This window comes from Anopheles stephensi, chromosome 3 (genome assembly GCF_013141755.1).
Source record: "Anopheles stephensi strain Indian chromosome 3, UCI_ANSTEP_V1.0, whole genome shotgun sequence".
NCBI classification, from domain to species: Eukaryota; Metazoa; Arthropoda; class Insecta; order Diptera; family Culicidae; genus Anopheles; species Anopheles stephensi.
The window spans coordinates 84,997,623-85,022,428 of NC_050203.1; the positions used below are offsets into that span (position 1 = coordinate 84,997,623).

General features: G+C 44.3%; 3 protein-coding genes across 5 annotated transcripts in view; 2 read left to right on the forward strand and 1 right to left on the reverse strand.

Annotated features, from left to right (window-relative positions):
• Positions 1–305: 305 nt before the first annotated feature.
• On the reverse strand, positions 306–2,203 carry LOC118513857. 2 transcript variants are annotated; one of them, XM_036060157.1, is made up of 3 exons: positions 1,772–2,203; positions 1,355–1,694; positions 306–1,215 (listed from the first exon to the last, which is right to left on the reverse strand). In XM_036060157.1, exons 1-2 carry the CDS (start codon positions 2,007–2,009, stop codon positions 1,366–1,368), a joined length of 567 nt encoding a protein of 188 aa, XP_035916050.1. In that variant the 5' UTR covers positions 2,010–2,203; the 3' UTR covers positions 306–1,215; positions 1,355–1,365. The 2 variants fall into 2 exon arrangements, with proteins under 2 accessions (XP_035916050.1, XP_035916051.1); XM_036060158.1 differs by lacking the exon at positions 306–1,215 and having other exon boundaries at positions 1,252–1,694; positions 1,772–2,159.
• An 895-nt stretch (positions 2,204–3,098) lies between these two features.
• Positions 3,099–6,863, forward strand: LOC118513858. Its single transcript, XM_036060159.1, has 4 exons — positions 3,099–5,538; positions 5,605–5,801; positions 5,894–6,226; positions 6,303–6,863. Exons 2-4 carry the CDS (start codon positions 5,777–5,779, stop codon positions 6,662–6,664), a joined length of 720 nt encoding a protein of 239 aa, XP_035916052.1. The 5' UTR covers positions 3,099–5,538; positions 5,605–5,776; the 3' UTR covers positions 6,665–6,863.
• Positions 6,864–8,773: 1,910 nt separating this feature from the next.
• The window catches only part of LOC118513861 (vesicular glutamate transporter 1), a 28,851-nt gene continuing 12,818 nt past the window's right edge, over positions 8,774–24,806 (forward strand). The window contains exons 1-2 of one of the 2 annotated variants that reach the window (XM_036060161.1): positions 8,774–9,437; positions 10,624–10,886. In XM_036060161.1, the coding sequence (XP_035916054.1) occupies positions 10,837–10,886 (50 nt within the window). In that variant the 5' untranslated portion in view covers positions 8,774–9,437; positions 10,624–10,836. The remainder of the gene's footprint in view (positions 9,438–10,623; positions 10,887–24,806) is intronic. The other variant, XM_036060162.1, reaches the window with a different exon arrangement.

Sequence of the window (24,806 nt, forward strand, 5' to 3'; positions counted from 1 at the left end):
TTGGGCTTGTTTGGATGGGGGGAAACCCGGCCCTGAGCGAGCCTTGCGCGAGGACGCGTCTGGGATGTGTTTGGTGTTTACCAACAACTGTTGGGCGAGAGATGTCGGGGTCGCTATGCGGAGGGCTCAGACTCAGAGTTGAGAAATGGGAGTAGAGTGAATCTGTCTGAGCATCAGTCGATGAGTAAATATTTCTCAAAATTGATTTGTTTCCCTTCTGTCTAGTAAGAAGCGAGTGATGAATAATATCGGAAATAGGGGCTGATCTGAGCTGAAGATAGCCAAAAGCTGTGTACGGTTGAAGATAGCCATTCACTGGAACGATATATTAATTTTTGTAGTTTGATTTTCCGAGTAGCATGATAGGAAGCAGTTAAATGGTTTCACATGTCTAAGAATTGATTATCATAATTCTACGAACTGAAACACAATAGTGTGTGTGACTTCAAGTGTCAACTCGAGAGAGCTCAGTTTGAGTGGATTCTATGCTAGGAATTCACGCGGATTCTCTGTGAACTAGCTCACGAAGACTTTCCTTCTACTTTGAAGACTGCTAGACCTCAGGTGCTTATGATATGCAGAATTATATCCAGACATCTCAACACTAAACTGCATTCTAATGGTAGACATATTTATCCTTAATATTGCTGAGCATGCAAAGTCCTATCAATTGGGAACCATCTGTCGAATGGAATAGACTGAATTGAGTCCCAGAGTTTCGTCTCCGGGCGCCCGTTTTTTTGCTGTCAATATGTCTATCAAGTGAATGGCATCTGACTGCATCCAGCGTCAAGTAAATATCACACATCAGACATCTTCATGTCTGCGAAACGTGTAGAAATGCACTGGAGCTGCTTGCTTTATGAACCATAAAATTGTGCTGCACAGCGCACCGAAACTTGTAGCCAAGACTTGATGCCTCGCGTAGGGTAGGTTATCACTTTGAAAGATTAAATTTTGGATTTTGCTTGCGTTTTTCTTCGAGTATCCTTACGGCAGTAAGTAGTAAGTGTTGGACAACAGTGGAACGGACAGGACTCGCTTCGCCCGACTCGCCATTTCGCTGTCTGCTTGTCTATTGCGCACGACTGACTTTTGAATGTTGTTATCATGTTCATCCCATTTGCTGTGGGACGACTTGATCGTGAGGAACGGCCTGATTTTCCATTTCTCGTCGCTTCCATCCGTCGCCCAGCGCAAAAATCTTAAATTGAGCTACAATGGAGAGAAGAAATTGAGGGATAACAAAAAACAAAACAATCCACTGCTGATTGCACGTTTCTTTGGGATTGTGAAATAGTTGTAAGGGGACAGCAACAAACGAAAAAAAGTGACACAAAAATAAAATACGCACAATCAGCGGTATCAGTGAGCTTCGGCCGGTGGATTTAGCTGCTGCTGCTGCTGCTGCTGCTGCTGCTGGATCCGGTACGAGAGTGTGTTCCCGTTCTGCAGCACGGCGAAAACAATTTCCGTATCCTGCGACACCGTCGGTAGAAGGGCTGTCCCGTCTAGTGGCTTCATGATTTCGTACGTTTTGCCACCATCATCAAACTCGTTGATACGCGCGATGGCCCACCGAGTTTGACGGAGCCGAGGGAATGGTCCGGTCTGCCGGCTCGGGGTGGTTCTCACTTTTCGCGCGGACTTTTGACTGTTTCGGCGAGACTGAACAATTGCGTCGATGATAATATCTAGAACGGGAGAGGTAAAGTGCTCAAATAACAGCTCCCACTTCGGGTGGGATACGATCGGCACGGCGCGCCCTTACCCATCTCGTCGGCGGAAAGCTTCGGTGGCAAGTGTTGGCCGATCGGCGCCATTTCTTCGAGCACCGGTAACGCTTCACAAGACCGATAGAAGCTTTCTTTTCGCTCGGGTGCTTTGTTTTCTTTTTGGCTCACAAAATAGTCAATCATGCGATCAATCCCGTAGAGGACGGAATCGTCCAACGTTGGGCCGAAAAGTTTGAGCCGCAAATCGTACAAGTTGACACCGTCGTTAGCCATAGTTTGTTCGTGTTATGGACTACTGCACACGGTTACCGTTGGAGTATTTTCCTGAGTGGAAAATAATATCACTTCCGATAAATTTTGAACTATTAGATAAGTTATGAAAATTAGAACTAGCGACTCTTCAAAGTACAAAAAAAATCTGTAGCAGCAAAAATCCACTGTTATGTGGTATTAAAAAATAAATCAATTGATGGTTGCTTAGATAATGTGCAAGACAGTTAAACATTTAACTACTTGTTTCAATTACCATGCAAAAATATGGAAGTAAATCAAAATTGTTCAAAAAGGAACATGCAGAGCCAAATTTCGAATAAAATAACGCTGGCGTAACGCTTGCGGTAAACAGATTCATCCAAGACACAAATGCATAACGGTATTGGGGAAGAAATTATAGCTTTGCCATAAAGTAAGGCTATCCATGCTATAAAAGCTTCGTACGCTTGTAAAGCAGGGTTCGTGCCATGCTTTAAGCTTTATTAGCGTATTTTTTACGCAAAGTAATTGGATAAAGCAGCGAAAAATAAATATTCCATATCGTCAAATAATTTATATAAGAGAGCAAATTCAGAAGACTGAAGAAAATAAAAACACGAATCAAAATTACTTGTCAAATCAGAAAATTAATGATTTTTTGATAATTTTTGCTTTTACTATAAAATTGTTCTGTTTATGTTTCATTAAGAAATTTGCCTGAAAATATTGGATTGTCATGGCCTCACGTATTCTATATACTTCAGAGCCATTTGGGTCAATATAGTAAAAGCGAGCAAAAATGTCTCAAATTCGTGTGCGTCCTGAAGCTGGCCAGAGAAAAGCGCTTAAGAATGGGAACTCATAAACACGTAGTAAATAGATTTATTTGTACTTCCTCCAGCTTAGTGCACGTTAAATAATCAGGCAAGAATAATAAATCATATAAAACCCCTATTATCATCAAGTCCAATTAACATATTCAGAGCAGTACTGCTGGATTGCTAACACCTTTCTGTGATTATTATTATGTCATCTGGAAAAAAGGTTCCAAATGTTGCTCACAGAAGAACGAGCGACATACAAGCAGAATGCAAATACTAAAAGGGTTGTGCGTTTGCGGAAAGCAATTGCAAACAGCTCCTACTGAACGTGGGCAGTCCTCCATGGTATCCATTGCCAAATCGCAAGCTATGAAAAATCGATACACAGCGCATAGAATTATTCACTGTGCCGTTTTCCCTTTTTTTTTTTTTTTTGTTAAACTGTCGCTCACATTTTACTCGCCCAAAGAAAGGCCACGCAGTATGGCGTAATCTTCCCACAGTAAAAGCGTTCTGTCGTACGCAAACGCTCAGCTTCACCGTTCTCTTTTTACTTTTGGCAGTCGTTCCGGGTTTCCCGGCCTAGCCGTAGCCAGGAGCTGGGGCGAAAGCTCGTTGCCAACCAAAAAATGGCAGCCCCAGAATGTATCCATATCAACCGTAGCTCGAAGGGGGGCAAACGATGCGAACGTAACATTACGGCGCTGGTACATAGAACCGTACCCGCAGTAGGCGGAGTTTAGACGGATGGAGTCGTTTTAGGATGTGTGAACGCTGGGGAACGGTGTCGGGTTTCGCTGAGAGGCAGACACAGTTTCACGAGTCGTGCGTAGGTGGATGGGAGGAGGAGGCTACGTTGGTTGAGAGGCTACGTTTTCCGCTGTAAATTAGTTCGCCGGTCATTAAAAAGTGATTCCGAAGGCGCAGCGGGGACTGCAAATATTGGGGAACTCGTGTTTTATAGGGATTCAACGTACGGCTAATGCAGTTGGGCTACGGTGAATGCGAATGTACGAGCTCTTGTGGAGCATTGTGGAGCGCCGTGGCACGGGATGTGTGCAAAATTCTTATCGCATACCGTTGAGGGTAGTTACGTAAGACATGGAAATGCCAGATTCACAGGAAAGAAATTAGAATGCATTAGAATAAGATGGTATTTCTTGTGCTGTTCGGGCGAGCACTTCACCATTTAAGCTTATGAAGGTAATTAAGCAAAAGGAGAGATTGTTGAGCTACAATAATCATCTGCTATTAATAAAATAGCGTTGAAGACTATTTATTGCTGGTGCTTTTGTTATGCTATAAGACGACACATAGAATTTGATAGGATTTTATAGTGAGTACGTTTGATTATAGTTGTTAGAACGATGTGTGGGTAAATTGCATACTTTCAGGCAAAAAAAAACAAGTTTTGTTAAATATTTACATATTTCACAGGGCACTCACCCCAAAAGTTCTAAATTCTTGTTCACTACTATTTTCATACTCCGCCTAAACCTGTACTGCACCATCAAAGGGATAGAAAAATGCCTGTTTGCTACGTGCTTGACTCATCAACGCAACACCGGAGCGTTACTATGGGAACAGTACGGTCCAGCAAGCACGAGCAATGCTCTTTCATCCCGTTCCCAAATAGCTCATGTGGTTTCCAGGGCAACCAATCAGGTTAAAAAATGGCCAAAATGAAGCTCTTTTTCTGTGAAACCATTCGGAAAACGCTTCCCCCCCGAGTATCGGGATGGGGTTAATGTTGAGCAGCACGTTATTATGGCAACCAGAAATAAGTTAGAAAATGTGGCAACAACCCCAATGCCCCCAAAAGAATGTTCCCAATAGTGACCACCTCCGTAGCACTCTCGGTGGGCGCTCATTACATTCTTCGGTGCTCGCGTTACTCGGTTAAGTGAGCTGTTTGAACGACTTTATTAACTTCCGCCGTGACCGGCGATGGTAAAGATTCCGGCAATGTTGTCACAAACCGTCCGTATCCGTGCTGCCGTGGGCAAACATTGGGCGACGGGGGGAACGAAGGACAAACATGAAGGACAGGGGAAAAATCGGGAAGAAAGCAAATCGCTCTATCGAAACGCGCGTTGAGTTGGATTAGAGAGGGAAGAGGCAGAGTCAGAAGGTGGAAGGACAGAAGTGGCAATAAGTTGGCACCAACGAGATATGGCACCGTACGGGGGTGTGTTGCATAAGTTCTGGGAATTCCTTGGACGCGTGTCGGTTTGCGATCGACCGGAACCCCGTGACCGGAGTCGTTGGAAGTCGCACAGTAACGGCGCGGAGAACCCCTGCAGCAGCATGACGGTTGTTGAATGGGATGAAAAAGAAGACACACACGCACACAAAAAATGACACCCGGATTAAATCGAGTGTGGCACCGCTGATAAGATTGGGTTGGAAATAAAGAGTGCGATTTGTGATGAACAAGGCCGTGTTCACGATGAACACGATGATTGATAGTAGCGTCGGTGTCGGTCGTTTAGTATATCACACTCTCTCTGGCCTGTTACCCTGTTGCCTGTTACATGTTGTTGTGGTTGTCATTAAGCGAAAACAACTCCACGAAGGTCTCAACGGTTTTTGTGCAGCTAGAAAGCGACCAAGAATCGACTACACACACTCTAGACACACCTAGACTTGGGTCTCGTCTTTCTTTGGCAGTCCAGCGGCGTCGTTTAACGATAAGTAATGGAAAATGATTAACTGCGCACGTTTTGCAGGTGAGGTAAAAGAGTGAAACCGTTCAAAAAAAAAAGCATAATAACAATTGTCCGATACGGAACTAGAGGATGCCGTAAGGTTGAAACGAAGGCGGCGGCGTAGTCGTTGTTTATCGTCTGCATAGCGCTGTGGCCACACGCTCATCCCCGATAAAGCCCAGGGCACTTTCAAAACAGTTACTTAAGATGCAAACGCACGCCGTGGCACGTTTCAGTAGGCTGGCCGAATGTGTCCGGAATGCCTCGTACGTCAACCGTGTCCGGTGAGTGAGCTCTAAAGTTGGTGAGGTTGGTCAAGCTTGCTGAGAAGCTACGGTCTAATGTACGGTTCTTCGGTGTGGTCTTGTGGTTTCAGCAATGGTTCGATCATCGGGTGGTGTGATCATTGCTACCGGCATAGTAGTGCTCCTGGTAGTGCTTCCGGGAACAAACCCTTCAGCCTATGCGCTAGAACGCGAAGCAACGGTAGAACTGCTGCCGAACGATCTGGTCAGCGAGGATCGGGAAACGGACACGGCGAATAAAGTCATCGCCACACCGGCACAGGTGATAGAGCATCAGGTGTCGAAAACGTGGCGTACAATCGTGCGGAAGATGCTGGACGAAACACGGACCAGTGTCAAGCAGAAACGAATGTTGCCGAGTGGTACATTAGGAGGCATTGAGTTCATTATCGCATTGTTTGTTAGTACGTAGCTGTCAAGTATACAAGCACGATGCCAGTATACTAACTATTTGTTCGCTCTGTTTCTTACCGTTGGCAGTGTTTTGTAAAGCGGGACTGATACAGCTACCCATTGCTCCGCTGGACGGCGGTTCAAGGTCGAATCCAGTTTTGCCCATCACGAATCCAGTTTCGGGAAATGATATGCTAAAGGGGGATATACTGCACTCGATAACTGATACCGGTAGTCTTCCAGGGATTGCAGCAGTCCATCCGGACACTTCAGTGGTGTCACAGTACGCTGAAGGTGATCTCTTATCTGGAGCAGGTGTTTCCAACGTCCAGCACCAGGTCGATTCGATACCACATGTAGATGTGCCACATGCTGCAGTTCCTCCCGTACACACCCCCGACTTAGCTCCAACTAAACTTGGAGGCGTGGCAGGAAAGTACGGATTGTAGTGGCGCAGGCAGGAGGCAAGGGGAAAGCTACTTCCTGTGTATAAAAAATGAAAAGACGTCAACACCAATCACGTGAGCATTTCCATTAAGTTTTTTTGCGGGAAAATTTGTCTGAGAAATGGCATATAAAAAAAACCACAAAAAAAATTTGTGGTCGTGGCTTATAAAAAAGCTTTTAATAAAAATAAAATAACGCGTAGCAGCGTTCGTACTTGTTTTACTACACAATCTTTATGGGTTTTACTAATAATAAAACATTTTATAGATCCACCGGCTGTGAAGTACGCACTTTGGGGCTTCGATGAGAGCCCTATTCAATAGCTGTGGCACTAATCAATACAATCATATAAAGCGCCTCAATAAGAAAACTGTATCGATAATAGAACATAGAAAAGGGCAATTCTTTTTTTTTTTTTTGATTGGTTGAGCTACTAACTGACCTGCTTATCTACCAACACTTGGCCTGCCTTCACTGACATTTTTCCCTTGATTATACTTGTAGTTGCTGGGCCCCACGGGAGCTCGTGGGTAGAGCACTGCAGGACTGGGATCGAATCCCATCCGAACTGTCCTCCCGTAGCGAGGATTGAGTGTCCTACTACGCGGTGTCAATAAGTGTAGTAAGTCAGTATTTGCAAGCATGGCTTTAAAGGCCAATAAGCCAAAAAAAAAAGACTCGCTGCTGCAGTCCTTGATGACTTAAGCTGGGCAAATGTATTTATAAGGCGGTATCTGTCAAACGATTAAGCAGAATAATTGTTAGTGCAAACTGGGTAGCTATTGACGTCTCCCACTGGTAAACTATTTTAATAACGCCAAATACACACATTTTTAGAACTTTTTTATGTTAGTATATTTTATAGCGCATCTTTTACAGCAAGACGTACTTTAAATTAATTTTATAGCAATTCTTATAGCTAGTCTACTAACACTAAAAATAGAGAATCCGGATTAGAGTAAATAGCTATCTATACAGTAAAATGAAGCTTTTTAATTCCGTTCTTTACACATTCAAAAGCTAAAAAGTTTAATTAGTTACAACTACTCACAGTTTTTTCTATGCTACAATCAAAGACCGCAAGCTCCAACGAACCAAAGGCTTCCCAGCTGAATATTTTTGTGTCACAACAATACCTCATTTGTCTGTCCCACAGTTATAGCACGAATCGTGTTTAGTAAAACCCACTCTTTTACCATTCATTTTCCCACACAGAAGGTGACATTTACCGTGCTACAGAATGGCGTAGGGGTAGAACAAGAGCGAACGCTAAATTTAACCTTTTTGCCAACCTGGTTCTGGTTTTCTGTTGTAGGTGTTCAGAAATAAAGTCTACTTTTTCCATTAAAAACGGCGTCTAGCCGGTAATGTGATTTCCACTAACTTTCTCCAAACGTTGAAAAACCAGACAGAGCCGTGGACAAAACTCGCACCGTTTGAGGTAGGGGAGGATGAGGAGTTTGAAGTAGAAAAGCCCGAGTCCTGCGAAAAAAAGGCGAATACTATTGTGCGTTTTCCATAGAGCGGGTCTCAACGAAGGTCGGAAGCCATTGCGATTGTTGAAACATTCGGGCAGGATGTTCTCATCGGCGTTGGGCAAAAAGCGTTACAATTTTGTCGCAAATGGACGGTTGGCGTAGGGCCCATCCCGGGAAGTTGTACATAAGGGTAGCCGACGGACCGATTCCTTAGCGCATCAGAGCTCCACCTTCGCCGAGTCTGTCGATTGGCGTACACGGTTTGGTAGTAGCTATGTAAGGTAACGCAAACAGCAGCACCATCTAGCTACTGTTGCCAACCCTCGCAACATGGGGCGCGAGATTTCGGTAGCTTCTGAGTGGCCATCACCGGCAAGGTGTGTGTGTCCTTGCGGGGGAAGAGAGAGCGAGAGAGCGAGAGATGCTTCCAATACAGTTGCAAACACAGTATGTAACACGTTCGTCCTGGGGAGCAAAAATTGGAACTGTCGGGCAGGACGCATGCGCCACCTGTAGGCAGGCGAAGGAACCGTTGGTTAGAGCAGGTCGGTTGCGTCCGGGGCGAAAAGCGAGAGCGCTGCTAGGTTCCGGGAGAGCCGAGTCCGCTGTATCGCTATTTGTCGCGAAGATGCCAGACAAGGACGATGCCCGGACGGTCCGGGCACCACCGAGAGCCAGACGATTGCTGACCGTCGTCGGGCTAGTGCGGTGCCCATTTCGCAGCAGTTCGAGCCGGAGTCCGTCGCTGGCAGTTCAGTTGGATGCAAGCAGATCGGTTGCGCTACTAGCGGACCATCCTTACCACGGGGTGGGTCGCCATTGTGAGCCTGGGGGGTCCCGCAGGGTGTGGACCGGTGGACCTGCGGCAGGTGCGGGGTGTGGGGGTATCGGAGTGTCCTGGTGAATGCGTCCGGTGCGTCCGTGACGCAGGGCAGTGTGTTGGTGTGTGTGTGTGCGTGCGTTCTCGGTGTTATCGGGCCGTTGACCGTTGCAGTGTTCTGCGTGTGACCTACACAAAAAACCAAACCATGCTCTGTCGTGGGTGAAGCTGAGGCAAACCATGGGATTTCCATGCAGTTCTAGTAGGTCGACAGTGCACTAATTCCGGATCCGGGTTGAGTGAGTGCGTAGGTGTGTAGTGTGTGGTGTAGTCGGCGGTGTAGGTCGGATAGTTGGGGCTTTGTCCGGGGAACACGAGGCTCTACGAAGCGCAACCCTCCAGTCCGGTGCTACGATCACGTCCAACAAACAATCCACAGAGCCAGCAGCCCTGGAGTGGCTAATTCATAGCAATTCTGTAAGTATTTTATATTCCTAGCACAAGTTCCAAGAAATGATGAAAAGAGAAATGATGATAGAAAAACGCTTCCGTTGACGTATTTCCTGGATAGTTTGCGCAGACCTTAGAAAGCTGGTTGTGCGCATGATCAACCTACCGGAGGTCACAGAGCATGTCCATTGCAGATCATGATGCATGCTGAAGGAGCCATCTTATGGAAAAGTGTTGTGTAACATCGAGGATTTTGTGTGAAGAAAATGTATGCAAAAGTATCTAAGCTGCTGGCAATTGCTAAAGACGATAGCAAATTATTTTATAGCTTTATCCTAGTTTGTACACACGGATTTGTAAATTAAGCATTTAAGTTTTCGATTGGTGAAAAAGTTGTAGAAGAATTAGTTTTAACCTGATGTGTCTTTGCTGATTAAATAGTGAACATGGTATCGCTCAAAGATACTTAGACAAGGCATTGTGCTGGGTTCAAATCTTCTACTTGAGACTCACTATTCTGCGATGGCCAATTTCAGATCCTACGTTCGTTAAGGAAGCCGTATTATGCAAAGACAAATAGGAAAAGATTTGTATAAGCGAATCTTTTCAATGATTAAATAGTCTGGGAAAATGATATAACATTGAAATTATGGGATGTTGGGGCATGTTTATAGCAAAAGAGATTCGGTATTATAGCAGGATTCAATTGAAGCCTTTGTTTAAAGTGTTTGAAATTCTTCGATCGAAGAGTTGGTGAAAGACTTTTAATATTATTATTAAAGTTTCTTAAATATTTTGAGACTCCTTCTTCTTTGTACTATAACCTATCTTTTTATGGTTTTGCTTAATAAATTTTTCGTAATAGTCGGGGATACTGGGATAGGTGATACTGGCTAATCCAACTATGGACGAACTTGTTCAAAGAAACATTGTTTTTAAAGTCAGAAGGAAGTTTGATATTAGTCTAATTCAATCTAATTAATATTTGTAATATAATTCTATAATGTTTTGCTGGCAGACTTTACACCCGTGGTAGGCCTTAGCTATTGCAGATCGTAAGTCAATCGGGAGTCCTGACGACTTTGACTTTGATGTGTTCTTGGGACATGCATGATTGATAAATAATTATACACAAAGTTCATTTATAATTATATTTTACTTTCATATTCCTAATAAACCTATTGATTCTCTCTCCACTTCTCTCTACGCATAGGATTTCGCCGGAGATCATGAACCAGGCTACCACTGCTCACTAGAACCACTAACGAACGTACCCCGCTCGTTATCAGCTTCTTTGTTGGCCACACCACGCCAGACGAACGCAAGAAAAAACTGCTTCGGTTTAGGCCTAGATATCAGCGTCCGGTAATCACCACCACCTGAGAAAGGGAGCCCCAGTTTCTAAGCAACAAGACAGCGCTACACAATGCCAGGCTTCGCAGATCTCAAGGACCGAGCGTCCAACGTTTTCGGTGGGTAAGTATCCAACCAACACATATCCATGCCTTCTGGCTCCCGGGCTAGCATCTGTAATCCGGATTTAGGATCCGCACTCGAAACGCACAATCAGCGTAGCGAGCGCCCAGCGAAGCTTTGTACGGGATGTTTTGTAAACCTCCGAAAACGCTGTTATCTCTACGCAATCGATCAATGAGGGCTCGGAATGGGGACTGCGGATGAGGAAGAATTATGAAACGCAGTACCTGATCCGATTTGATGCGCCCATTGCATGTCTTTTTTCTTCTCTTTGATGCGTACCATTCCGATCTCTCGATCGGTGGATGTAAACGGTTTAAGTGGTGTAGAACGAAGCCATTGTAGATTGGAGATGTTAAATGAAGGGTGAAAAATTACACAAAAACTTATCGTGAATCGAAATTCCTGTTTTAAAAGGACTCTCTAAACACGCAAAAAAATGCTGGCAGTTTTAAGTGAAATAGAAGAAGGATTAACGCTCGCTATAAATATGCTATAAAATTTGAAGTAGCTAGTGGACATCCTTATAGCGCCACTGCTGCTTCTAAAATATTTCTTTCCCTAGCAATGCAATCAATTTTAAGCGGATTGTACCTCGTATCTCTTAACAAAGCCAAGGATTTGTATCAGTTTTAAACGTTTCGTTGCTTAGCCGCTCCATCCAGGACTCGGTGCTACGCTACGCGACTGGCAAAAGGACTCCCGCCTAGGTTGTGGAGGATTTGTTTATAAATGACTAAAGTACATGTTTCGCTTTCATCGGTAACGCCCACTCACGGTAAATGCTTTGCATCTCCACTGTCCTGGCGCTGAGTCGAAGGGAGAGTGCTGAGCAAAAAAGGGATTTTCCAGCAAACGCTGCATCGCCCTTGTCGTCCTGTTTAATAGAATTTACTTATGATAATACCACCTAATGGGGATCCTAATGGGAGATTATTTACCAGCACGACGGCAGCCCGTTAGAAAGGGGTACCGGGAGCCTGGAGGGTAGTGCCGTCCAACCCCTCTTTCAAGAAATATTGTTACGTATTTAAATTTTACAACAAAAAAAGCTTCAAGCGAACGAGCGAGAGAAAGAGAGACTGAGAGAGAGAGACCGGAAACTCTAAAGGACAATAACAACACAAACATCTAAAATGCTGCCGAGTTCGATGAGACGAAGTCCCGCGCCTCGCCTTGGGTGGAGTTTGCTGACGGTTGATGGACGCATTTTGAATTTAATTAAGCCTCTGTACGAGGAAAGGGTGTTTCCGTGGCACACAGCTTCCGGTGTGACGGGCGTATGCATTCCGAGCGGTCGTTCGTAGATAAAGAGATTTATGCAAAACGGAGTTGCGAACCGAATGGAGTGGTTCGGGTTGGTCCTGCCGGGAGCACAACACTTCATTGGGTCCTTATGCTGCTGTGGCTTCAGGGCACTATTTAATGAAGTGAAATCTCGACTTGCTTCCATCCCTGGGTCGCAAAATGTACCGAAATGATGTGTCAAAAATCAAAGTGAACCATCTCCCGTGGAGGAGTATAAATATTAAATGTGATACGGTTTTGCAGGATTCGATGAATGCGCTTCGGTTACGCGCCACTGATGATGGGCTTCATATAAGCTATGAATAAAGTGAGCCGAAGCGTACGAAGCGTGTAACCGTGACAATATGAGTGACGCCGCAACGCATCAAACGGCACGTGCCTGATGCCAATTTCGTTACGGTACGCTAGCGCTAATGCGGACACTCTGTTCGCAGCTTCTTGGAAAGGATCCACCACGGTGGAGGATCGATCCTTTAAGTGAAGCAGTATCAGCTCACAGCACCACGAGGAGAAGTCGAAGATTGAAGTCGCAGTTCTAATTCGACCCCCGGGGAACAATTTGTTTTGCTGCTTGTTTTCCGTTTCTTGGCGGTATTGGTGTTTGTGGATGTTTGGAGGCGTTAAATCTTCCCTGCGGGAGTACCAAAAGGGCTCGAGGTGGCCACCTGCTGGGCTGCCGAGATTTATGATGGTCTACTTGGTTAACAGTTGTTAACGGTGGGCTGTCGAGATGTCGGCGATTATTAGTAACAGTGGACGCATGGTGGTGGATTGTTAAGCAAGTCATGGTTTCATGAATATCTTGGAATTAAATTAATATACTTGAGAATAGTAAAGTAATACTAAAATTCGGTTTTAACACCTGTCAGTTCCTCGACTGTTTTATCCTCAAACGACCTTAACTTTGCTATAACTATTGCTATAATGCCTCTTCCAGTGCTTCTTAAAAATGGTACTTAACAGTAAGTGATGTAGTACATCAAACTTTATCTTGAGCGACTTGAGAAACCAAACCAACTCTAGACGCTTTGATATTGTTCATATGATAGGTATGAATAATTATTAAAATAAGAAAGCGATAAATGGTAATCTAGAAGAATCATTTACTCAGAGAGTAACAGTTTTGTGAATCATTTCTAGTGAATCTGTAATTCTTAAGAACACAAAAACTGACTCATCCCGCAATTATCATTTGAATGAGAATGTTTTTTTGCCTCGCTCTTCCTCACATAAAAATTCTAATAAATATTCAATCGTTATTCGATACGTCCCAGCATTCAACCGTTCTTTGAGCCCTGTTTTCACCAGAAGAATCACCGGCAAAAACCTCCTTCAGTTTGGCGGCCAATTTCTCCGGCCGCATCATATTGCACCGAAAACGATTTATCATGTTGGGTGAACCGGCACGATGGCGCCAAACCAATATCTACCACAGCATCTTACCCGCCAGCATCCTTCCCTGCAATCTTACAAGAAGTCATAGAGAAAGGAGAAAAAAAAGTCGACAAACACTCCTGCCAACACCGAAAGCAGGAAGAATCAACAAAACGCACCACGGAGCGCCAAATTTTTCCGACGGGTTGGCGACGCGAGCACTAATAACCGATGTTATTCCATTCCACTCGAAGGGTGGAAATCTTCTGCGAGACACTCACCGTTCTTCGGCAGCCTCATGCTAGTGTACCGCACGCACAACTAGAACGCTAGTTCGCGTAGTTCTCTTCTACTGCTCGTGGCCCGTAGGGCTGCTGCCAAAAGCGGATGCCCGCAGCAATAAAAAAGAATTGCCAGACTTTCGGGCGAGACTTTGGGCGACTTTTTGGCGGCTAGTTTACTGGCCCGCTTATCCTCGCCGTGACGTGATTGTCTGCGTGCTGAAGTGGTTCCTCGGGGATGGGTGTGGAAATTCGGTCAATCAATAAAAATGCTCGTTTTGCGTTTGCAAAAACTATTTTCCACCATGAGAGAAAAATCTTTCGGGAGCAACTTCCCAATGAAAGTGGAAAACACCCGTGAAACCACGTGTGTGTGGTAATTGTTTTTAACGGGTTCGCAAGCTGCAATTTACTTATCACCCTAGACGATGTGGCCACAGTGGTGGAAATGAGTTTAGCAACATTTAGTTGATGTTAAAAAAGGTAAATAAAGCAACCCGAACCACATTGTGTGAAATGAAAAGCGAATCGTTTGCATTCACACTCGTGTCTGTTTGTGCAGAGGGAAAAAAAGGATAAGGAACGAGAGTAGGGAATGTACCCCTTTTTTCGGGCCATTGTTCTGATTTTCCTGCAGAACAGAACTAGCTGCATCGGTGTGGACGCAACGACGACATCCTTACTGGCTGGCTGTCTGCGTGTGTCTGTGTGATTATTGTTGTGTGAAATCGACGGAGAATCGCGACGGATGAGTCCCGGGTTTCAACAACCGAAGCAATTTAATCACGTTAATGGATTTCATTGTTGTACCACCGACCGACCGACCGATCCATTTGCCTTTTACTCAAACGGTTGTGAGCCTGTGTGTGTGTGCAGTTGGGAGAATCCTATTGTCGTGATGGTTGTTCTTTAGGGAAATGCACTCAGTCGCTCTAGCAGGTGTTAACACAAATGTTAAAAAATGTATAAAAATTTGCTCTAAATGAAATATAAAATATTATTTAAAGATTTTTACACTTTTAGGAATAATGTTCTCGTCGCCTTTTTGTCAGTTGGGCCATATCGTGATATTTGAAAAGGTCCTCTGGGTCCTTAAAATGCATTGAAATTGAGAAGAGAAAACTTTTTTGAGAGGGTCCTGTATGAGAATCAAACCCAGGACGCACCTTCGCGTATTGTAGAACTATACGTTACCAAAGCTGCTATTTGTTCCTACGCACGAGGTGGCGTTGAAACGTGCACTTAAACTTAATTTAATTCGTTGAAACTCCTCTTACAAATAAAAATAGAAATTCTTTTAAAAATCATACACAAATTAGCCTAACTGGAAACGTTTTGAAGTATTTACTAAAATGAGCTATTTCTTCCAGCCCCCTTTTCCTCTCCTCTCCCGCCTGCTTGGTCCCTTTTTTACCTAAGAGAGAACACGAAGGCAATACGCAGAAACGTACCGATTCGCCTCTTTGCATAAATGTCTAGCAATTTACATATTTTAGCAAATTGCGCCCGCTGAATGATATTTGCACCAGTGAGTGTATTTGTCGACGTTAAGTTCTTAATCTTCGGCAATATTGATTACCATCCGTCTTCGCCCCCTCCCCAGTGCACACCGCTCCCTTTCCCACCCCAAAATCAATACGTGCGTGAGTACGGAGAATGGTATGAGACATCATGTGACGGATTCTTGCAGGGAGCACTCACACACACAGGCACGCGACTCAAGGATCTGAGGGACAAAAAAAGAACACCGGATGTAATAATGTCATCGTAATCGTAATCGCGGGAATATCGGGGCAAATAAAAATAAAATAACTGTGGGTAACGCAGCCAAGCAGCTCAAAACTCTAGCTGAACTGCTGGGGTATGGCGATAGCGATGGTCGTTTTACTATCGCTGGGAAAGAGGGCGTCCGGATGTTTTAGTCATTTTGGTCACGTATTTTCACTCTCGCACAGTTTAGCGCTCCAGAGTGGTTTATTAAGTTCTTCACCGAGAATGGTATCGGAAATGGAGTGTTTTTGGGTGTGTATTTCCGATACTCGAAAGATGTGCTTTTTTATAACACTCCTCTTGAGCTTAAACTGGGCTGTAAGTAATCCTGAAACACAATTATTGATGAGCGACTGGGAGCGTGATGAATATTGTCACGATTTTACGAAAGGAATTTTATTTGAACTTCACACGCACAAAAAACGACAAGTAAATCATCGTTTAAAGAAGCTCAGAAAAAAAATCCACTTACCAATGCAAGTTTTTCGCTGCAATCAGCACCGATACGATTATGACTGATAATATAAATGTACAGTGGAGAAGAAAAAAAACTGTCCTAAAAGCGACAAATGTCGTACCAGGAGAGGGTCCTGTCGGGTTCGGGCCTTGCGGTTCCATCCCATAAATTGCAAGATGAAAGAATGTTGCAAAGCGCAAAGTTATAATCGGATTTACCATTTACCACAGAGACGGCAGAGACAAAAATGGGAAGGAAAAGATGGAAAATGGAAAAGTGGACAAAATGTTCACATAAACTCGTATGATAGTAGTAGATTGCGCTTAAAGCGAACAGATACACAAGAGAGAGAGAGAGAGAGAGAGAGAGAAGAGAGGAATAAGCACCAGTTATTATAAAGTTTACAGATAACTAGTTTAAAGTGAAGGAAAACAAAATAGGGAGAGCCATTTTTTGTTTCTGCTCCGGTGGAAAATTCATGGCCCGGAAACTCAACTCCAAGAGATTGCGAGCAGGGTGGGACGGAACTTCGTCTCGCAAAATGATGATGACGTTGATCATAAATTGTGGTATTATATTATATATTCTACCTAAATCGATATGAAGGGATTTTCGCTGGCGTAGTGGGAAAACGGTCCGTAACTGATGGTGTGATTAATTAAAGCAAGTGGCGCATGAAATTGATTTGTTAGTCAAAAATGGTGGACCGGCCAATGGTTGGTTGGTTTAAAATATTCCCGTGTCACCGTGACCATCATCACCGGGGGTGGACATCGTGAGGCGTAGTAGCGGCAAGAAAAAAAAACGATTCCAATTAGATAAATGCAACTGACCACCATTATAGTGATTGTTGTCGCCTGGACACGGAGCCACAGCTGGCCGACCGGCCTCATACGGTCGAAGAATGGATAATGGGAGCTATTTTTGCTTCCGTTTTTCTAATGTGAAGATCAAAACTGGTCCGACGCAGGGAGGAGGGGGGGAGGGATGGTTTTTGTTGTGCTGGCAGTTGTAATCGTTGTAAAATGGACCACCGATGGGTTTTTTTTCGCTTCTGCTTCTCGACATCCTCATCCTCGAGTCCGCCCTTGAGATGGTATCGCATCGGCAAAGTGTGCTTCCGTGTAGTGTAGTTCTCTCTCCCTCTCTCTCTCTTGATGTTTTGCTACTAGCGTTGAATGCTGTGTTGCTAAGAAGGTTTTTCATTGTGATTTCCACGGTCCTAAAGCAGCCGGATCATACTGCACACCGCTTTTGCGACATGCTCGAGTGTCATCGATACACACTTGGGCCGCAAACACCCAGAGCGTTCGTGTCCTTTCGCTCGTTGCCGTTTTGAGCGGTTCGGAGACGATGCTTGGATGAAGGCTACTATTATCACCGTGTCCGCACAGTTCCAAGTACAGGGTGGTTCGAAATGATTTTCCACCACCCGGGCCAATCCATCCTGGAAAAAAAAAAAATCAGCGAGGGAAAATAAATCACACAAGAAAACATCCATCTACCACATGCTGTTCCATTCAGTGGCATTTGAATGAGGCCCCCCACACTAAGCGGCTTTCAGTGTGGCTCGACGATATCCCGACGAGATGGTATGATAATGAATCGGTGGGACTTGCTGTTTGGTGGTTAGTAGAAAGAAACGAGGCTTAACGTTCGCATTTCGCAAGCTCCTAAAGCCGAACGTTCCTACTTCAATCCGTTTGATGTGGTGTGTGGAGCGCCGGTAGGTCAGTCAGGCTAGAAGAAGGGGTTTTGTTGAATAGTTGAGGCGGTTGAATGGAAGATTATTATGGTTTACCACAGCTGGTGAGCGGAGTCAAGAATAAATTCTTCACTAGCAATATGGATAGTGCGGATAAGGCTAATGAATACTTTTTTCTATTTAATTTTTTTGAGCCAAGAACCGAAAATTAAGGTCTGTTTTCTCAATGACATGTGAGAGTTTTAATTAGTATTTATTATCTGATATTGAGACTGAAACATTATCAGATTTTTTTAAAATTTTTTTTGGTTTAGATTAATAGTTTTATACTCTTCTTGTTCAATATGCTCCTGTCTTCCTGTAATCAAAATTCATATGAGCGCGTGGTTTGTGTCTTGACTAAATCTACTAAGCACTAACATTTGTGTCTTGGATACATTTTTTTCACAGCTTCTTATCAGAGGTGTCAAACCTTTTCAGCACACTTGGTTCCGTTATTAAATTTCCACAGTTCCTTATTTGGTTTCCAGTACATCAAGCATGATTAAGATTGATGAAAAAGAAAACCCGGTGCTCAAAGTGTTCTATAATTAAATTAAAACTAGTAAATCACCCATCCCATCGAACGGTCTGATTGAATCAGCTTCTTCGAACGCTCGAACACTCCTAATGATAATTAATATCGCAAGAAAACGTCGGCCAAGATAATCATCTCGCATCCCGGGACAACCGTGGAAGCACTGCAACTGACGAACACGGCACGCTGAAGCGGAGAAAAACTTTTTCCTCCCAATGAACAATGATCTGACGACGCTAGAAAGAGGGTTCCGGGAGGGCACTTTTATCTTAATCAGCATTTTCCAAACCCCGGACCAAAACAACGGTTTTAAAGCGAGTGACGTTAAATTTCATTCATTCACCGTGAAGTGTGCGTGGCATCGAAACGTTCGAATCAGGAATTAACCACCGACAAGCACATGGACAGCAACCGAGAGAGGGGTTTTTGTGTAAAGCCGTTTGATGAAGGGTGCCTCTGCCTTGTGATGTCTCACTTACTGGCTGTTGACAACCGGGCTGTTGTCCCCTTGCGAGCATCAGCAAAAATCTCCTCCGACTCCGACCGCTCTCATTAACGCTCTCGGCGCTCGGGTACTTCAGGGCTAAAAACCCTTGGCAAAAGCGAGCATTCGAGTAAGTGACAATGCGTGAATGCGTGCTCTGGATGAGGTAAATCATTGTGGTGTAACGGTGGGCATCCTGATGGAACGTGATACAGTTGATGATTGCTGGTGGAAAAGTTGTGCATCAAAACGGTGATGGGTTTTGATTAATCTGCTCATGAAATGATCACGTTTTTGTCATCTTTTTGCGCCGATGACATCTATCGGCCATCAATGTCCTAGGAACGAACACAATCCTTTTACCAACCAAAAAAAGGCCACATTAACCACATTCGATTCACCATAGCAGGAGATTTGGCAGAAGGCAACAAATCTCCTGTCGAGGACGGTGTGTATGTGTTTTGTTGTCATCATTATATGCGGCTTAAATGATTTCCCTTGGGGAATCGTTGGTAGAGCCGCGTTCATCGTTTGTGGTTGAGGCTGACGGGTCGGTTCCCCAAAGGCTTGAGATTTTAGCTGAAATGAATTTTACCTTTATAGCACTTTTTTCTGTGTGTGTGTGTGTTCAGTCAGCTTAAAGGAAAGATTTGCCAACTCCGGATGAAGCAACAATGCCGGGAATGAGTCAACATTAAAGCACCATACGGGTAAGTGTGCGTGTGTGTGCATTAAGGGATGAAAAATAGTCTTCCGATAGGCATGACGAAATCGAGCAGCAGTCGACGGAGGGTCGACAATCCTGACGTCCTTACCCGTTGACATTGACAGCCTCCACAATCATCGATGAAAACGGGGATATCCCCGATATCACGTTCCAAGGTGATTGATACATGTGTGACTTTTTGTAGCATGACTTTCTTTCCTTTCAATGCGCAATGGTTCTTTTTTTTTCGAGGTCCATTAAAAAGTGTGGCACAAACACGGAAAAACACTGCTGGAAAAAAGAAGGAAAATGACTGTTGAAAGGTTGGAACGGTTTTCTGGAGTTCATTCAATAGAGAGAGATTTGTGGTTGTTGATTTGATCCCGTCTGTGTCGGAGTTTGGAAAGAATAATTCAAAGCCATTTTTAACATGAGTAGAAAGCGTTATTGGAAGATGTAGAGTAACAATAATTCAAAAGAAAGGATTTACGATTATGAAAATGAAAATGAACTCCTTTCAATAATTCATTTTAGTTTATAAATTTTTAAATCAGTGATTAACAGTGAAAAATTTTCCGTTTTAGTCATTTTCACATTATGTATTCGATTCAATATTCAAAATCAGTATTATAGCATCACTTTAAAAGAAAATCCTCCAAATAATAATTAAGAGTTTTCCGTTCTGTATAAACCTAGATATTGTCTATGAGGATAAATACAATACAATACATCACAATAAAAGAAAACGCCTCTTACATCGTGCTATGAACTGGGACAAACTGGGTCATACATTGTACGTGAACTTCACTAATGGTAAAATCAATAGAATGATCAACGGCTCTCTCTCTCTCTCTCGCTGTGTGTCAAACATTCTCGGACACATCTCTGGGTTCGTCGTTCGCTTCATGCCAAGGCGTGCGGATATCATTTTTATGTCCAACATAGCTCCTTCCGCGTGCATCATAGCTGCATTCCTTGGTGTGTGGAAAGTGAAACGCTTTAAACGTCTATCCTGACTGGAAGGAACACTAAAGGCACGGACAGAAAGCTAAGCGTCGGTAGAAAATTCAAGGGAACTAGTCATAGTCATGAAATGGAAAGTAGTATTTTAGAGACACTTTCACTGGAAGATGGAATATGCAACGCTTCGGCACAAGAAAGGACATTCCCTGAGCGGAGTAAATGAAGATGTATCTCTGTCGCGACTAGCTCCAAGGGACATCCTCATAACACTTGCCACGGTCAATCGAAGGCGAAAAGTATGCAAAAGCGAGACACATTAAGCCACTTGTCTGGAGCGTGATTGGAATGCGTAAAGTTGTGAAAACTGGCGACACTTGTCCTTCGCTCCGAGCGTCCCAAACGTTCACCGACCATTGTTTACGCTGGGATGTCTGATAATTCATTCGTTCCAGGGAGTTTTTTCGTCCCTATTCTCCTACTTTCGGTGGAAAGGTGAATAAAATGCGAAATAAATGAAAATGGTCGTCGTCTTCTGAGCGGAGATGACTGTTGATCCTGGCTGACCCTGTCCCCTGCACCGAATCCGATAACTGTCAACGAAGGTGGTCCCCCTGAAGAATCGCACGATAAATAAACAAAAGTGGCGAAATCTCAGGAAATTGCTTCTGAAAGCCGATCCTTACGGGGCGAAGTGGGAGTGCTGGAGTGAGCCACGCGTGATGACAACCGGGACAAACAAAACAAAACCCAAAAAGCAAGAGGGAGCACACTATCTGTGTCCGGACACGCGGACACGGAAGCGACACATAAAAATACTGGCAGTAATGACTAAATTATGCCAGAGTCATTTTCGGTCCGATAAATGATCTTAATTTGAATCGAGTACGATGGGCCCCGGTGATGAGCTGGGAGATCTTAGCAGCACCATTGTTGTTGCGCGTGAGATGAACGTCATGTGAGAGGAGGAAATGTCACGCGCGCTGTTCCGTGGTAATCTACTCTGGCACACGTCTCTTTTCGGGGTCGGAAATCTGTCGGAAGGCCGTTATTCGTTAAAGTAATTAGAACCGCTTAACCCCTTGGCTTTTGGTCGTAAAGATGCTTTTCTAGTAGCTGCATGATTAGTGTAAATGATTGATGAAAATCCTTTAGGGCTTGGTTGGTGAGTTGGTGAGATGAGCAGGAACAGTTATTGTCCTTGTAGTGAGATGATGTTGAGCGAGAGGCGTTAAGACCATAATTAGAGTTGATAGAATTGAAGAGGGAAGAAATAATTACCAAACTTATAAATGTTGGGATGTACGTAGCTGAACAATTCTTGAAGAGATATCTGAAGGAACTCCAGTATTCAAAAAATATTTCCAGAACTCCATACTAAGGCTTCCTTCAGGTTTCCAAGCCAACTCCAAGGAACTTCAAAATTCCATTACTCATTTTTTGTTCCCGACAATCGCCAACCGTGCCCTGCCACACATTATAATGTTTGATTGCCAAACGGGCCCCGCGTCGAATCGTCGAATATTGTGTACAAATACGGCACGCGGCTCGATTGTCACGTTTCGCTTTCACTCTTGAAGCGTATCTTGAGATTTCAATTCACTTTGGCCGGCCGTTAGAAGGCTTCCCCGGGACGCACTCTCCATCCAGAATAATGCACTTCCGGCCCTAGACGACCCGGTCGAGGGATCGATTTTGCTCCGTAAGTGTTGTCGTCTTACGACAATCGACAATCGATGTGAGGTTTCGTTCGTTTTGTTCCTTATCACGTGGCTCTCGTTTTCTCGTTCCCTTTGAAGACGCAGCCTCACAGCATCCACCAGTATGAAAAATTGGCGTATTATTTAGAAATTCCGCTAGGCTTCGCGCTTCAGGAATTGAATTTCAACGGATTTGTCCCAATATTTCAGCGCGCCAAGTGGGGATCTATCGCGATGTCTCCGTTTTCTTGGGAGGTTTTGGGGTTTTTTTTTCCACAAAAAAGCGCAATAAATCAACACCCGTCATCGGAACCCGGGGCGGAGAACGGCGAAAGCGCTAGAATTCCCGGGCTATCGGGTTCGTGTGTTCATTTGAGAAATGACTTTAAATTACATCATTACGAAACAATAATCAGCCCGATACGATACGGCTTTGACGCAATTCGTTGTCCTTTAAACGGGTACGCCGGCCATAAGCAAAGGGGTTTTATTGCTGCACTTCACAGGGGTAAATCTTTCTTGAAGGTTTTTTATTCTCTTCCTTCATAAAGACTCCCTTGGTGAATATCCGAAAACAGCCGAAAACAGCGTGAAGACACGAATTTCCAAATGTTTGTGGCGGACTTAGACGAGGGAGCATCTTCTTCCTGCTGCCCGACTGTAACGGATTTGAGGGTTTCGGTACGCAGAGCCTCGTACTTCGCAAGGATTCGAGGGATTACAGGAATGGTTGTTTGCAAAAATCCTCTCGCTGACAGGGTTCCCGGACGCCACCGGTTCCCGACGAATGTTTATGTTATTTTTTTCACCCCGATGCTGTTCCCTCACAACTTCAAGGGGCATCGAATCGAAGGCGACGAGACATTGAAACCGGGGGAAAGGATATCAATCCTGCCAATTCATTTGATTGCTGTTTTTCTTTCCTCCGTCAAACGCGGGAAGAGGACATCGGGTCATGTATCGGTTTTATTACATTTCTATTTTTCCATGAGCCTTCCCTTCTGAAAGTTTTGTTCTCTGTGTTTTGTTTGCGTGAAGATTTTGCCTGAACTCTTGCGTAAGTCGTCGAAGAGATATTGGCAGTGCTTCATATGATGCTCCGTATGAAGTTGCACGGGAACTTCATCGTGGTATGATTGACAGATCTCAACGAGTTCTTGTTGGTAGAATCTGCAGGTCCACAACTATTAAACGTCACACTATGATTGGCGAACCCTCTTCAGATGTTATTTACAAAATGTTTACCTTGCTCCCGTACGGTGCAGCACGAGAAAACAATAACAACTAATGCTACTTTCTTGAGAGATTACCAAGAAAATCGTTTTCGTCCGTTGGCCATCAAATCTTCTTCCAACTGGAGATTCTATTATGTTTCGTAATCTGGGCGATTCAATCTTTTAACAGCTATTTTTAATGATTGCTTTTGCTCTGTTCCCTTTCGGATGGTTTCCGGTTCGGTGTTTCTGTAGGAACGATTCCCTCCTGTCTTTGAAGGGCGGAAGATTCCTTGTTCTTGCTTCCCCATTCGACTTTCGTTGTTTGCCACGTTCGCTGGAAGCCTTGAAGCCCCTCGAATGCGAATTGGCCGGTTACCGATGGCAACGGAACTGAGAGAAGGGCGAGAGCAAAAAAAAAAAAAATCTCAGCCGACCAGACTTTGTGGCGGCATGTCCGGAGAAATGGACCTGACTCTATCTTTGCTCTGCTGTGTGATGTTTGTTCCGCATCCGCTTTCGGTCACGATTCCAGTGTGGCGCCACACACTGGCACTCACACACAGAAAGTGATGGGCAGCGATCGTAGTAGACTGATAATTAGATAGAGCGCGCAGAGGAGAGCAAAACGAGCAGGGCATGACAACCGGATTGCCTACCTTTCAGGGGCAACACCGTAATAGGAAGGAAATTCAATTTCGCACGAACGATTACCGTTTAATGAATAAATAAGTGCTTGCGTTTTTCTTGCCCATTTGCTTTCTTTTTTATTTCTTTCTCTCTGGCTGGAAACCCCACAATGAAGAGAGAAAGAGGGAGAGAGAGAGAGAAAAGAAAATTATAAAAAGCCTCATTTCGTGCTGTTGTTTAGCAACAAAACGATTGGCCAATCACGGTTGGCAGTTTTTGAAGAGTTCCTGCAGGATGCTGCTAGGCATTCGCTGTCTCAGCCAAGAGTACATAAATCCTTTTTTAATGAACTGCGAATCCCACACGGGCGTATCAAAACTTCCATCAATCAAAACTTCATTAAAGCCAGCCTGCCACAGTTGGTCCACCCTCGAATCGATGGAAGTACTTCAACCGGAAATTCAATCATCGCGGTACAATGAAAGGCTTAATCGAATGATGGACCAAGTCAGATAAGAGAGCTCTCTCTCTGTGTGACCTTCAAAGTTGTTCCGGCGTTGCTCGCTACGGACTTGATGACATACGTCGATAGGCTTATCTAATTTTGATTGATATCCGTTACAGTTTCCGATACAGTGAGTGCGTGAATCTCGACAGGACCAAAATATTGGTCTCTAGAGATCGACCCTCTCGAGTTGGGAGTTCGAGTCCCTTGGGAGAGATTCACGGTCGTACACACACACACACAGAGGGC

Excerpts from the sequence above, each read along its gene's own strand:
- LOC118513857 (XM_036060157.1), bottom strand. The coding sequence starts at position 2,009 with ATGGCTAACGACGGTGTCAACTTGTACGATTTGCGGCTCAAACTTTTC. Across the intron at positions 1,695-1,771 it reads GCTTTCCGCCGACGAGATGG|ATATTATCATCGACGCAATT; the intron begins GTAAGGGCGCGC and ends CTCCCGTTCTAG.
- LOC118513858 (XM_036060159.1), top strand. The coding sequence starts at position 5,777 with ATGCCTCGTACGTCAACCGTGTCCG. Across the intron at positions 5,802-5,893 it reads TCGTACGTCAACCGTGTCCG|CAATGGTTCGATCATCGGGT; the intron begins GTGAGTGAGCTC and ends TTGTGGTTTCAG. Across the intron at positions 6,227-6,302 it reads CATTATCGCATTGTTTGTTA|TGTTTTGTAAAGCGGGACTG; the intron begins GTACGTAGCTGT and ends TACCGTTGGCAG.